This window comes from Crinia signifera, chromosome 3, assembly GCF_055691185.1.
Source record: "Crinia signifera chromosome 3, ASM5569118v1, whole genome shotgun sequence".
NCBI lineage: Eukaryota > Metazoa > Chordata > Amphibia > Anura > Myobatrachidae > Crinia > Crinia signifera.
Window position 1 is genome coordinate 199,877,473 of NC_139219.1, and position 14,503 is coordinate 199,891,975.

The 14,503-nt window shown below is 42.0% G+C and overlaps 1 protein-coding gene across 1 annotated transcript in view; it reads left to right on the forward strand.

Annotated features, from left to right (window-relative positions):
- The window catches only part of COL9A1 (collagen type IX alpha 1 chain), a 162,908-nt gene extending 152,939 nt beyond the window's left edge, over positions 1 to 9,969 (forward strand). The window contains exons 36-38 of the mRNA XM_083174961.1: positions 2,391 to 2,579; positions 7,064 to 7,141; positions 8,710 to 9,969. Of these exons, the coding sequence (XP_083031087.1) occupies positions 2,391 to 2,579; positions 7,064 to 7,141; positions 8,710 to 8,906 (464 nt within the window). The 3' untranslated portion in view covers positions 8,907 to 9,969. The remainder of the gene's footprint in view (positions 1 to 2,390; positions 2,580 to 7,063; positions 7,142 to 8,709) is intronic.
- Positions 9,970 to 14,503: the final 4,534 nt, after the last annotated feature.

Genomic DNA, 14,503 nt, shown 5'->3' on the forward strand with positions numbered 1-14,503 from the left:
ATTGATGATAAATTTGTTTACCTTACTTACCAACGCATGAGATACATACTCTATGTTAATGTACAGTTTCTTCCACTTTATACAGTCTGAGTGAGAATCTCTTACTGTCTGCAGTTTTGAAACGGTATCATCAGATACAATTTATTCATCAGCTGCCGAGCTGCATTCCTGTTACATTGTTAGGATTAATTGCTGTTTTTATTTGTTACATAAACCTTGTGGATACAATTTGTTCCCCACAGCCGCCGAGGCCCATTTATGTTGCGTTTTTCTGCGTATGGATTTGGGGATTATCTGCCCTTCTCTAGTGATGATTGACTCTGATAAATGCCGGTTCAGCTGCAGATTATTATTTGAATCTATTTGGTTGTAGAGAGCTGGAGATTAGCTGCAGACATATAGAAGTCTAATAATATTTACCTTTACCTGTGCACATATGTACCCATTTTATACTTGTAAATATAGCAACCTACTGTATATTAATTAACAGATCAGTTGTACTAATCTTTCTGGTTATCCATATATGTATTATTGGAAACTACTGGATGTTTTTGATGTATTTATCAGTCAGAGGGACAGATGTACTAAGCTTGAAAAGTTATAAAATGGAGAGTGATAAACCACCAGCCAATCAGCTCCTGACATGTCACAGGCTGTGTTTGAAAAATGACAGATAGAAGCTGATTGGTTGGTGGTTTATCACTCTCCATTTTATCACTTTTCAACGTTTATTACATCTCGCCCAGAATATTTTTACTTAATTTACAATGTTTAGATTTCTAAAGGTCACAATTATCCTATCACCACATATTTATTTTATCTACACATATTTAAGTATAATGAATAAAATGTTAGTTTTAAATTATGTAATCATATATTTAACATACTTGGGCCAAATTTATTAAGCTGTGGTTAATTACCCTGCACTTAGTGTAACACATATTTCTGTTTAAGCCAGAGAGGAGTCAGAAATTTGCATTAAATACCCTGACCACAGATTCCCAGAACGTGTTGTTAACCCATATCTACGAGATTGTATCCCAGATACTACGGGTTAATGTGTGTTACTGGGTAATGTACAGCACCACGGAAAGGGACTGTGATTGAATAGCCCTAGATGTTAAAGGCAGGGGCTTCCACCCTTTTATTAGCACAGTAAATTACCATTTATAATTGAATTAGGCCAGGGCCAGATTAAGGGGGGTATTCAATCAAGTGTGTGTGTGTGTGTGGGGGGGGCACATATATATGTCTTGCCTCCAGGCAACTGGAACGAAATTACGCCACTGCATGGGAGAGTTCTTACAAACTTGGTGGTGTTAGATGTCTTGTGGGATCTACAATGGCAGGTAATATGAAAGCTCCAATGGGGAAGTGCCCATAAGGGGCTCAGGTTAAAGGATCAATAGTCAATGGGTAAATGCAAGGCGGGGGGAGAAAATATATACAGATATGTATATATACAGATGGAGCATCTCTCATAAGAGCTGCTCCTAGCAATATAATCGCCATCCGCCGCTGTTTGGCAGCCACCAGAAGGAATGCTCGCACACCCAGTTCTGACGGAGCCCGCAGCTGATCCCCCACCGCTAACCGCACTCCCCTTAACCCTGCCAGTTTCCCTGAAGTGGAGACTGGCAGGGATTGCCCCATCCTCAGCCATGTGACGAGGACGTGCGTGCGTGCATGTCAGACACTCGCAACCTGTCGACCGAAAGTCATGTTGACTTTTTCACCTGTCTACATTTTATGTCGGTATTTTGATCTTGTCGGGATGTTAAATGTCAGTATTTTGACCTTGTCTGTATTTTAAATGTCGGTATTTTGACCATGTCAGGATTTTGACCTTGTCGAGATTTTGACCGTCGGTATTTCATACCAAATCCTTTAGATTTGGGTCGATTCTATATTTTATGTGCAGGGTAAATACTTGATGCTTTATTTTTTACACTGCAGTTTAGATTTCAGTGTGAAGACACCCCACCCAAATCTTCATCTTCTTGCACATATTACTGTACATTTGCCTCACCTGTGGAGCAACATAGTTTTGCCCAGCTGTGTTCCTTTTTAATAAAATTACAAAGCTGAATCCGGCCCTTGATTAATTAAATGTTTAATTGCATTTTGTTTGTAAGCACTGTACATTATGGCAATTCAGTTTCTGATCCAGATGTTATCACCATATGATGATGATCACTGACGAAATATGCACTTACTTAAATTCAAATCGGCACAAAATGCATATTCTAAAGTATAACAAAATGTTTGCTCATCTCTTCCTTAATGAGAGGTTTTTAATAAAAAATAATAATAAAGTAATTGACAAATTGTATGTTTTTGATTTTAACCAATAGAATTTGTATTTATGTGGCTTAATCCTTTTGTTACAGAACAGTTAGCTAATTTGGCAGCCAGTCTTCGGAGACCAGAATCTGGTGCAGTTGGCCTGCCTGGACGACCTGGTCTACCAGGTCCCCCTGGAACCCCAGGAGATAATGGTGTACCTGGACATGTTGGTCCAAGAGGACTTCCTGGGCTCAAAGGCCCTAATGGGCAACTTGGTCTTAAAGGTCCAAAAGGTATGACATATTATTGTGTAAAACGACAATGGGCAATGCTTCTGTCTGATAGACCAGTTGGTATTTGATACTTTGGTTATAAATAATTTTCTCTATTCCTAAACTTTATTCACATATTCGTCCTTCTGCATCTAGTCACCAAAATGAATAAGAAGCATCTTTTTGTGAAAATGCACGAAAAGATAAATAACGCTAGAAAACACACTTATGGCTAGGTGATACATGAGGACTATTTAACGTGATTGCAGCAACAATGACAGAGGACACACTTGTACTGTAGTTTAAACCCATTACCACAACAAAACATTTTTTGGGGGCTGTAATTACGGATGTCAATATTCATCTCATACTAAATAATTGATTTAATATTGTGTTAAAAAATGTTTTTCAAATCTATCCACATTTAACCTCATCAACAGTGCATTAGTGAACTAATATATAATGATAATGACCTTTTTCACCTTGGAGACCCCATTAATTTAGAAGTGATATCCAAGTGTATTTTTTTTTACACCACTTGCTGACAATTAGCTATATTCAAAATAACTTTAGGCAGTTTATTTATGTCAGAATATAAAAGAAAAATTAATGATGTACATATCTTTTTATTATTAGTTGAGGTTTATGAATAAAACATAGTTTGGAATTCCATTAACAGTTATCTAGTTTTGCAGGTGGTTTAAATATTCCAACATAATGATCAAGAGCAATGAAACAAAAATAAAATCACTACTGTGTTGAACAAAATAAATATTTGGCACATGGCAATTTAAAATATAAAAAAAAACGAGCATACAATAAATAAATACAAATAAATATCCATTGTAACAATTTAGTAACTTTCAATAGGATATGCGTGACAAGGTGAGGCATTCATTTTTGCTTAACCTTACAGATACAATGACTTTAAAGATTCTAGATCGAAAAATAAAAGTACTGTATTGGCATTACGACGCTGTCATGCAATAGTCTCTTAGTTATTTATAGGGGAATATTCAATGTTTTTATTCCATTGTTTAGGATTCCCTGCACACTCGCAGGGTTCTGGAGGTCTGCAGCATTCGCTGCCAGCCCTCCCTGTCACCCTATTCAATGCAGCAGGGGCTCGCTGCCCCACTTGATGAATTTTAACCCCTGTGGCGAATGCCGCAGGGAGTCGGGGGACGGAGGCAGGTAGGGAGATGTAAGCCTCCCTGCCTACCCCAGAATATGTGGGGGAGGGCTCCCGGGGACACAGGCAGCAGAGGCTGCCCCCCGGGAATGCTGGCATGGGACCAGGGGCTGGCTGGCAACTTTTAGCCTAGGGGGCAAGTCCAGAGCACTGGCCCATAATCAGCCAAGTCACCGTTGGAAGGAATGCTTTTGCGCGCCGTAGGCGCGCCGAAAAATTAGGGGCGTGGCCTATCATAAGGGGCGTTGCCTGTACCATGATTGTATTGTGTACCTGCAGATTGCACATTTTAGCGAACCTTGTAATACCCATTACACATAAAGCCACATGCCGTAATGCCAATTACACATTATGCTGAACACCATGATGCCAGTTACACATTACGCCCAACACTGCGATGCTAATTACTCAATACACCGCACACTGTGATGCTAATTACACATTATGCTGCACACCTTGATGCCCATTACACCCCATACTGTGATGGCAATTACCCAATGCTCCCCACACCGTAATGTCCATTACGCCCCATACCATGATGCCCATTACACCGCACAATGTGATGTCCACAGTGCCAGATATGCCCCCACAGTGCAAGATATTCTGCCACAGTACCAAATACACATATGCCCCCACAGTGCCAGACACAAATGCCGCCACAGTGCCAGATATTCTGCCACAGTGCCAAATACGCATATTCCTCCACAGTGCCAGATATGCCCCCAGAGTGCCAGAGACACATATGCCCCCAGAGTGCCAGAGACACATATGCCCCCACAGTGCCAGAGACACATATTCCCCCACAGTGCCAAAGACACATATGCCCCCACAGTGCCAGATATGCCCCCACAGTGCCAGAGACACATATGCCCCCACAGTGCCAGAGACACATATGCCCCCTCAGTGCCAGAGACACATATTCCCCCACAGTGCCAAAGACACATATGCCCCCACAGTGCCAGAGACACATATGCCCCCACAGTGCCAGAGACACATATGCCCCCACAGTGCCAAATACACATATGCCCCCACAGTGCCAGACACATATGCCCCCACAGTGCCAGATACACATATGTCCCCACAGTGCCAGATACACATATGCCCCCACAGTGCCAGATACACATATGCCCCCACAGTGCCAGATATGCCCCCCACAGTGCCAGATACACATATGCCCCCACACAGTGCCAGATATGCCCCCACACAGTGCCAGATATGCCCCCACACAGTGCCAGATATGCCCCCACACAGTGCCAGATATGCCCCCACAGTGACAGAAACACATATGCTGGGGTGAGGGAGGGAGGGGGGGAGAGCGCTTACCCACTCAGTAGCTGCGGGCCGTGCTGCGGCTGGATCAGCTTCTCCAGCCCTCCTGCGCTGGCCGCGGCTTCCAGAACACGGCCGCGGCTACAGGAAAATGGCCGCCGGCCTCCTGCACTGAGAACATGTCCTCAGTGCAGGGGGCCGGCGGCCATTTTCCTGTAGCCGCGGCCGTGTTCTGTAAGCCGCGGCCAGTGCAGGAGGGCTGGAGAAACTGATCCAGCCGCAGCACGGCCCGCAGCCAGTGGGTGGGTAAGCGGCCCGGGGGGCATATGGCACTCTGCCCCCCGGCCCAGCCCGCCCCTGCATGGGACAGGGGTAGGGAGCCGCTCCTCTGGTCCCGCACGTAACAAGCCGGGACCAGAGTGAAGTGAAGATATGAATATCTAATGAGCGGCTCCCAACTCCCGGCCCCCTGCTGGTGAATGTGTAAAAAAAAAATGTAATATATATTAATGTGCTTCAAGCACATTATTATAGCATGCCCCTTTGAAGAAAAAAACATTTCAGATTTTTTTACACCAAAAAAAAAAAAAACCCTTTCTTTTAAAAGATCACTTTCCAGTTCACTTTAAAAAGATGTTGAATGCAAAACGATGAATCATGGCGAAAATCAGGGAGAAAGCAATTCGCCATCCTAGCATTGAATACACTCTTGGCGAATCCCAGTGAAAACCCCATTGAAATACACCAGCGGATTGCAGCGAGCATGAAACGAAGCACTGGCCGCCTTTTGGCGAACAGTGAACATTGAATCACATTTTCAGTGAAAAAGATTCACCGCAAGCAGTGAAAACAGCCCGATTCGCCTAAAAGAAATGGTGAATCGGGAGCATTGAATACTGGCCATAGAGATGGTGTAGTGTTGATTTCAGCATAATGCCTTGAAGCACACCACTTCTGTCAGTGGCAACTACTATGCAATGGCCAAATATATTGTAGCAATGTGTCATTATTCATTGATATATTTCTATGAATACATGTTGAAAATAATATATAATCTAAAAAACACTGATACTGTGAATAACATACTAAACTTTTCTATATTTTACTATTTGAATTCTTTTTGGAAAGTATTCTGAAAGCGATCTCTAGAACGTACACTTTATTTGAACTATTCCTCCCAGAATTCTCTGCCAGATTTATGTTGCTCCGTTACAGTCACTGTAGTTAAACAGCTGCTGTGCAGTGTGTTGGTTTCTTTGCACTTTGATGAAACAAACTTCCAGTAAGGTGATTAAATCCATAAAATTTGTCATAACAAACATTTTAGTACGTGGTCCCAGAGATGTACAGATATACGGACTGTCAAAGTCAGGTTATATCAACTTTAAAACATCTCTATAAAAGCTTTATGACACCCTACTATAAAGGCCTTTGAAACTGTAATATATCAGCGGTAGCTTAAATTATGAACGTAAAGGTGCACATATGTCACCTGTGCTACACAGTGACATAAGCGTTATGGCGTCATTATGCGGACAACATCAGGCATTAAAATATAAGCTTGAAATAGCTGATTTTTTGCTTTTTGCTATGTGAGACTTCTACAAACTACAGTAGTGTCAATACATCACAGCAATAATAATTTCATTTATCAGATGGTGAGAAACACTTGGAGTGAGCATTTGTCATCAGACTATTTACAAAGCTGAAGGATGATGAAGATCATCATACATTTCCATTTCACCATGATTCCTAATTTGTACTTTAACCTTTGCTATATTTATTGTGTGAATGGGAACCTCATTTTTCATGTTTATATTCCTCTAGCGCTTTCATGACTGCTTTGCATAATTGCATAAATGGCATATGATTCATAATTCCAGTTCTCCTGGGAAAAGTGCTCAGACAAATGCAAGCTCTTGTGTGTGAAATAAAGAATGCTATTAATAGCACAAAACCAAGTAACATGTATTTTTTCTGTGGGTAGTGTACAGGCAGATTTATTATCCAGGTGTAATGTGTGAAATATTATTGTATGTATTAGGTGATGCTGGAGAAAGGGGAGAAAGAGGATTACCAGGAAGAGGTGCAAAGGGAATGCCAGGCATACCAGGTCTTACAGGTACGAACACTTCCTACTTATATCCTACTGTTCAGTTCTAGAATAATAGTAACATTTTGGATCATTTAAGACAAGCCACACGCCATTGCCTGACATTAGAAATACTTTCTTGTATTTTCTGGTCTTGCCTAGGCACTTGAACAATAATATGGAATGCATTTCATATGTACTATACTGTTTATGTCGATGCAGTGAAAACATATATTTGGCCAATCAGAATTCTAGGATGTAATAGGGATCACTCATCCTATTGTATTTCATTAATGTATAAGCTATAACATCCAGAATGATCGTGTACTCTGCTTAATGAATAGAATTACCAACATTTTTAAAATACATATTTGATGCCATCATGGTGTTGTGCTGTACATATTTCAAAACATGCAAGAAACCAAGGGGAAGGAAAGTGCATTGACAGACCTGATATCAAAATTTGTGATTGGACCTAGATATTTTGACCAGCGCTGATTAAACCCAACGTTCTATGTGGTGTCTGCTATTTCTTTGCTATATCATGTGTAGGTGACATCTTTGGGTCTGTTGGCAGCAAGTAACTGTGTTGAATCCATCAGATGCAGGAAATGCAGTGCGGAGTCCTACTTGACCCATGGGCAACTGTGCATTTTACACCTTAATTCTATTATAGATATTCCAAGGCTGGTGTTACACCTCTTGGCAACCTTTCCAGAATGTCAATCTACTGCCTCCCCCCAACCCCCAAAACCAAAATACCACCAATACTCACTTTCCAGAGTCGCAAACGAAGTGTTGATGTGGTGTCTTAGAAGTTCCACAGCCAGATTGGGATCTGAAGGGTTAAAACCCTTGCGATCTGCATCCGATTCGATCCGATGTTGACTATATCGTCAACATCGGAAGGCAAAAAGTACCGTGTGTACACACCATTACATACCCTGATGAAGACATTTGTTTGAGAGGCCAAAGGTCTACAACCCCAGTTCAACAGCTCAATACTGCTCCCTGGTGGACAGGCCTTTAAATGATCAGAAAATGCAACATTAGGGCAGCTAATGTTTTAGAGTTACTTTATTTCACATTTATTTTTGCTGATTCACAAATTATGAAGAAGTTCTTCCCTTAGTGTTTCACTATAAATAAACCGGTAACTTAAAAAAAAAAAAGCAGAATCATTAAATGCTGATGGAGTATTTTTTTCATGACACAAAATAAATTGTGCTGTTTCCTGTGGTGCCCTTTTCGAAACTATCCAAATATGCGCTATTTGTGCTCATTTATGTTGAAAATATCTTTAAAATGTTTTCATAGTGGGCTTTTAAAACTCATCATTGGATTTTAGATTGCAAGACCCTCTAATATATGTAATAATGTTAAGATTATTTTGATTTTGTTCTTTATATATCATATAAATGCTGGTGAATTACGGTGCATGGAGAGTGAGAGGGAGATCACTGCATGATATTAAATTATAATGTCACTCAGCACAGAAAATAATTTCTAAGTATTTTTTAGCACATTTATTTAAAGATGTTCTGCACTGACTCAGAAAGAAGCTTGTTCTTGCTTAAGTCTTTATATTTTGTTCACAGGTGAACCAGGAAAACCAAGCTATGGTCGAGAAGGCCGTGACGGGGAGAGAGGCCCACCTGGACCTGATGGACAGCCTGGAATTCCTGGACCACCAGGCTCGGCCGGTCCTGCAGGATTCTGTGATCCTTCTTCTTGTAGCCTTCAGGCCATTGCTGCACCCCAGTCTGCTAAAGATTCAAATATGAAAGGGCCTTGAACTTCTAATATCATGTTACTGTCTGCCCAGCCAACATCACAGAATGAAAGGAAGGAGAGATGATAGACAAGGCTCTATTTACTTCTAAACAGCAGACATTAACATACTGTGACATTCATTCAGTAACTTCCGAATTTGGAAAAAAAAATGGTGCTTAGAAAAATTCCATGAAGACCTCCTCCATAAGCAGCTTTGACAGTTTTTAAAAAAAATTACTGTAATAAATATTTTTAACTTGCAGATTCTCACTAGACAGATACATTCCATGGACGAACAAATGTCTTGCCTTGATTAATACCTCAAGTTTTATTTGCAATTATTGTACTCATGTAAACCCACTGTATATTTAAAAGTATACAAAAAAAGACATACAGTATAGTATATACTTAAAAAAGCACAAAATAAGCAACACTCAACTGCAAGTAGAAAATATGTAAGCTGAATGCAATGGCAAGGTGAAAGACCTAACAGCAAAACCCGTGCCTAAATTATAAGAAACACACGCTCCTGGGGCAAATGCACTAAGCTTCAGAAGTGATAAAATGGAGAGTGATAAACAGCCAGCCAATCAGCTACTACCTGTCATGTCACAGGCTGTGTTTGAAAAATGTCAAGCAGGAGCTGATTAGCTGGCTGTTTATCACTCTCCATTTTATCACTTTTGAAGCTTAGTGCATCTGGCCCCTGGTCTTTTACAAATCCATTTAGTGTTTTGCCTTGGTTCACTGTATGTTCATATGTATAAACTGGAGGGAAATGGTTCCTGTAAAACATGTGGTACACTGAGTACACAACATGTGCTGTAAATCTCTGTAAATGTGCTATGGGTTAATCTGACAACCAGTATGCATTCTAATTAAAGACAAAGCGACATTTTTACTTTAACTTACATCGTCTCTGAGCATTGTGGGTATGAAAACATGTATTACCTAACACCTCCTATGTGTGACATCCACTCTGCAATGTGATAAAAGCAATATTAGATTTAATATCCAGAAATAAAATTGTTTTATAACTGAGAATATTTATTTTCATGTGGCATCCCTGGTTGTATGACAAAGAAAAGGAAGAAATAAATTCTGTTTCGTAACCCTGTGCATTTTTTCAATGTATGCTTGAATGAAGTTTAATGAAGAAACTGAACTGGACCCCTGAGGACACATCTGCCTTTCAGTTTCAAACGTTTATTCTGTAAATGAGATAAATTCAAAGTTTAGCTGTATGCTTAATTTATAATATGTTATATAGAAACTACAGGGGTTATATATCAAAGTAATGGCATTAACTTTATTAATGGTAGGAGACCCATTATAAACATATGGTAGACTGCTTTGTGCCAGTCTACTTTCTTATTCTCTATTAGCTCAGGGTGACTTGCGGGTGGTTACAAAGATCAATAGTGGATGTCAAAAATAATAGAACTTTGCAAAATGTTGATTAAATTCTCTTGTTATAAAGTGTCTGTCTGATGTAGAAAAGTGATATGGCCAAAGTGTGTGCCACATTATGAATTTAATTAAGTGCACACTATAGCTGCCTTTTATTCCCATGAAATAGCTTAATTTTGAAATTGTTGTTTAATCATGCATTCATTTAGCTACTCTTTACAGGACTTCTATGATAAGTGCCATTGAGACTATCAGTCATAAAGTACCCAAAATAAGGTTTACACTGGTAAAGTGCCATTGAGACTATCAGTAATAAAGTACTCAAAATAAGGTCTACACTTTAATAGAAATAGCAAACAAGGCTTCCTTTTGTTGTTAGATAGTATACTGGGTACTTGTGTATTTTGGGGGCGCCCCCGATCTCCATCGCGCGATGTTTGAATCGCATCGCATGCCATGCACCCGATGGCATGCGATGCGTCGCGATTTTTGCCCCCTATGCGACGAAAGATTGTATAAGCACCCTAAAGGGTGCTTTTAAGCACCCTAATGGGTGCTTACAATGTTAAATGCACCCCCACGCCACCCCCCCCCACTATAAACGTGAACCCGAAGCGTGGCGAGTGCAGCGAGCCCGCGAGGGGCGGCGGTACGCGTCCTCCAACCTTTTCATACCCCCACTATCCACGTCGGCGTGTAGTTGAGAATAGAAAGTGTGGCGAGCGCAGCGAGCCACCGAGCCCGAAGCGTGGCTTGGGGACGCGGATACCTTCACAGGTATCGGAGTCCCCTTGCGGCCTTCACAGGTATCCGCATCCCCTCGCGGGGCTCGCCACGCTTTCTATTCTCAACTCCACGCCGACGTGGATAGTGGGGGTATGAAAAGGTCGGAGGACACGTACCGCCGCCCCTCGCGGGCTCGCTGCACTCGCCACGCTTCGGGTTCACGTTTATAGTGGGGGGGTGGCGGGGGGTGCATTTAACATTGTAAGCACCCATTAGGGTGCTTATACAATGTTTAATCGCATCGCATTGTATGGCATTGTATGCCATATACAATGTCATACAATTTTAAAATTGTATGGCATTGTACAATATCGCGCGATATCGCGTCGCATCGCATACCATCGTATGCCTTATGGTATGCGATGCGATGGGCGCCGCCAAACTACACAAGTACCGTATACTGCTATTTAATACCGTGGGCCTGATGCTGCACCAGTATGGACTGCTATTTGATACCGTGGGGGCCTGATGCTGCACCAGTATGTACTGCCATTTGACATAGTGGGCCTGATGCTGCACCAGTATGTACTGCCAATTGATACTGTGGGCCTGATGCTGCACCAGAATGTACTGCTATTTGATACAATGGGCCTGATGCTGCACCAGAATGTACTGCTATTTGATACAGTGGGCCTGATGCTGCACCAATATGTACTTCTTTTTGATACAATGGGCCTAATGCTCCACCAGTATAAGAGATTTAAGCTGGGTATACACTAGATGATTTTTTTGAATGATTTAGTCAATTACAACAGTTTAGAATGACAAATCGTTCAAATTGTCAGCGTGTACTCACAATGCGACTGATGATGCACACTCCCGTTTTGTACATGCAGAAAGATCTGAAGATATTGTTAACAATTCACTGCATATGCACATGTATGCACAATGAGCGATTTTTATGAACGATGGACGATGTGGCATCATTTGATTGACATATCCTGGGCACTCCCCATCTCCATTTTGGGCCAGCATTATGAAGTGTGCAGCAGCATAAGGAGTAGCTTGTCCCACCAGATCACCATTTTAACAGCACTTTTACCCTGCTGACCACCAATGTGTATTCTACTGACCCCACACAATATAATACCACTCACCTCCAATATATATTAAATTCCTATGACCCTCAATAAATATTATATTCCACTGACCCCTAATGTATATTATATTCCATTGACCCCCAATGTATATTATATTCCTGCTTTTTATACTCTCTCTAGTAAGTATAGCTCATTGATTACATTTTTCAGAATTCTTTAAGATGGCCGTCAGGTGCACTGGTAAAGCAAACAATATATTGTAAATGTTCTAGGTTGTTATCTATTCAACAATTTTGTTTGGTTGTTGTAAAATCATTCAGTGTGTACGCACTAAGGGCTTGATACTAATTGACTGGGTAAGCTGCGAATCTCGCGGGCTCTGGGACAAAGACAGGGTGGGCTGGTGACGCCAGATGTCACCCATGAAATGGTGGGCGTTCCCATGCCCCATCCCCGCCACCGCCCCCATCCCACCTTCCCCCTGTGCGAGGGCCACGTCAACTGCGTAGTTAGGCAAAGGTGCCCGCACAGAAGCCTATGAGAATATGCGCATGCACAGGGGCTTACCATCGATGCCCCGTGCGAACACGTGGGGGACCAATGGATCCAGAATCAGGCCCTATATCCTTTGTCTGGGAGCTCCAGGGAGTTCAAGAGAAATCGTTTATAATATTGTATACATTTACAAGTCATCTAAGTGTACCTAGCATTAGAAGTGAGAGGGGTGTGACTATATTCTAATTTAAATTGCTGTGTAATAATAAAGCTTGAGCTATGTAATAATAAAGCTGACCATCATTTGTAGGCAATAGTACATGCAAAAGCTGCCAATATTTACCCTGGATGCACAAACAATAAATGCATTTGCCTGCCTTCGGTACTTGTGTATTAGCCAGGTGCCCACTAAGCTATTTGCTTAGTGGGCTATTCTGCGTAGTGAAATCGCATTGCATGCAATTTTTCTGTATTGTATTTTTTTAATGCGATGCGATGCAATTTTTCATTGTATAAGCAACCATACCATGAGATGTGATGGTACTTCATTCAGTTGTGTAGCTAGGTGCCATGGCGCCCCGAACAAGGGCATGTCCCCCCCCCCCCCAATTTGTAGTAGGTGAGGCTCTGCGCAGTGAAAAGTAGGCACGGACCAACATTATACCACACACACCGTAATGCCCATTGCACATTTTTGTGAACTTTGTACTTCCAATTACACATAAGCCCACACATGATGCCCATTGCATACTATATAATACTGCAATGCCCATGTCATACTATATAACACTCCGCATTGCCAATGACATACTATATAACACTCCGCAATGCCCACGACATACTATATAACACTCTGCAATGCCCACGACATACTATATAACACTCCGCAATGCCCACGACATACTATATAACACTCCGCAATGCCCATGACATACTACAGTATATAACACTCTGCAATGCCGATGACATACTATATAACACTCTGCAATGCCCATGACATACAATATAACACTCCGCAATGACCATGACATACTATATAACACTCCGCAATGCCCATGACATACTATATAACACTCCGCAATGCCAACAACATACTATATAACACTCTGCAATGCCCATGACATACTATATAACACTCCGCAATGCCCATGATATACTATATAACACTCTGCAATGCCCATGACATACTATATAACACTCTGCAATGCCCATGACATACTATATAACACTCCGCAATGCCCATGATTTACTATATAACACTCTGCAATGCCCATGACATACTATATAACACTCTGCAATGCCCATGACATACTATATAACACTCCGCAATGCCCATGACATACTATATAACACTCCGCAATGCCCATGACATACTATATAACACACCCGGCAAATAGCGCTACAAGTTTCCAGCTGCCACTGTCCGGGCAGCGGCGGCTGGGAGCCTGTAGCGCTATTTGCTGGGCGGTGGGAAGTGCTGCTAATTTTGAAAATACTGGCCGGACACTGATTGTCTGAGAGAGTTCAGCTAAACAGTCTTTTCAAAATCAGCTTCCCGCCCGCCCCCGGCAAATAGCGCTGCGCTACAAGCTTCCAGCCACCACTGCCCAGACCCCGCTGTCCGCCACCACAGCAGCAGCTCCCCGGGGCAGTGCCATCTTCCTCATTGGGGTGGGCCTCTAGAATCCTTGGGCCCCTGGGCAACTGCTCATTAAGCCCAATGGGAAAGACGGCACTGGATCCAGGGATGGATTAAGATCTGTGGGGGCCCTGGACAACAAAAATTGTGGGGGCCCCTTCCTCTCACCTCCCCTTCCTCTCCTCTCACCCCCCCTTCCTGCAGCCCATCGGAGTCGGAGCTGCTGCACCAGCATGGCTTCTTCATGGC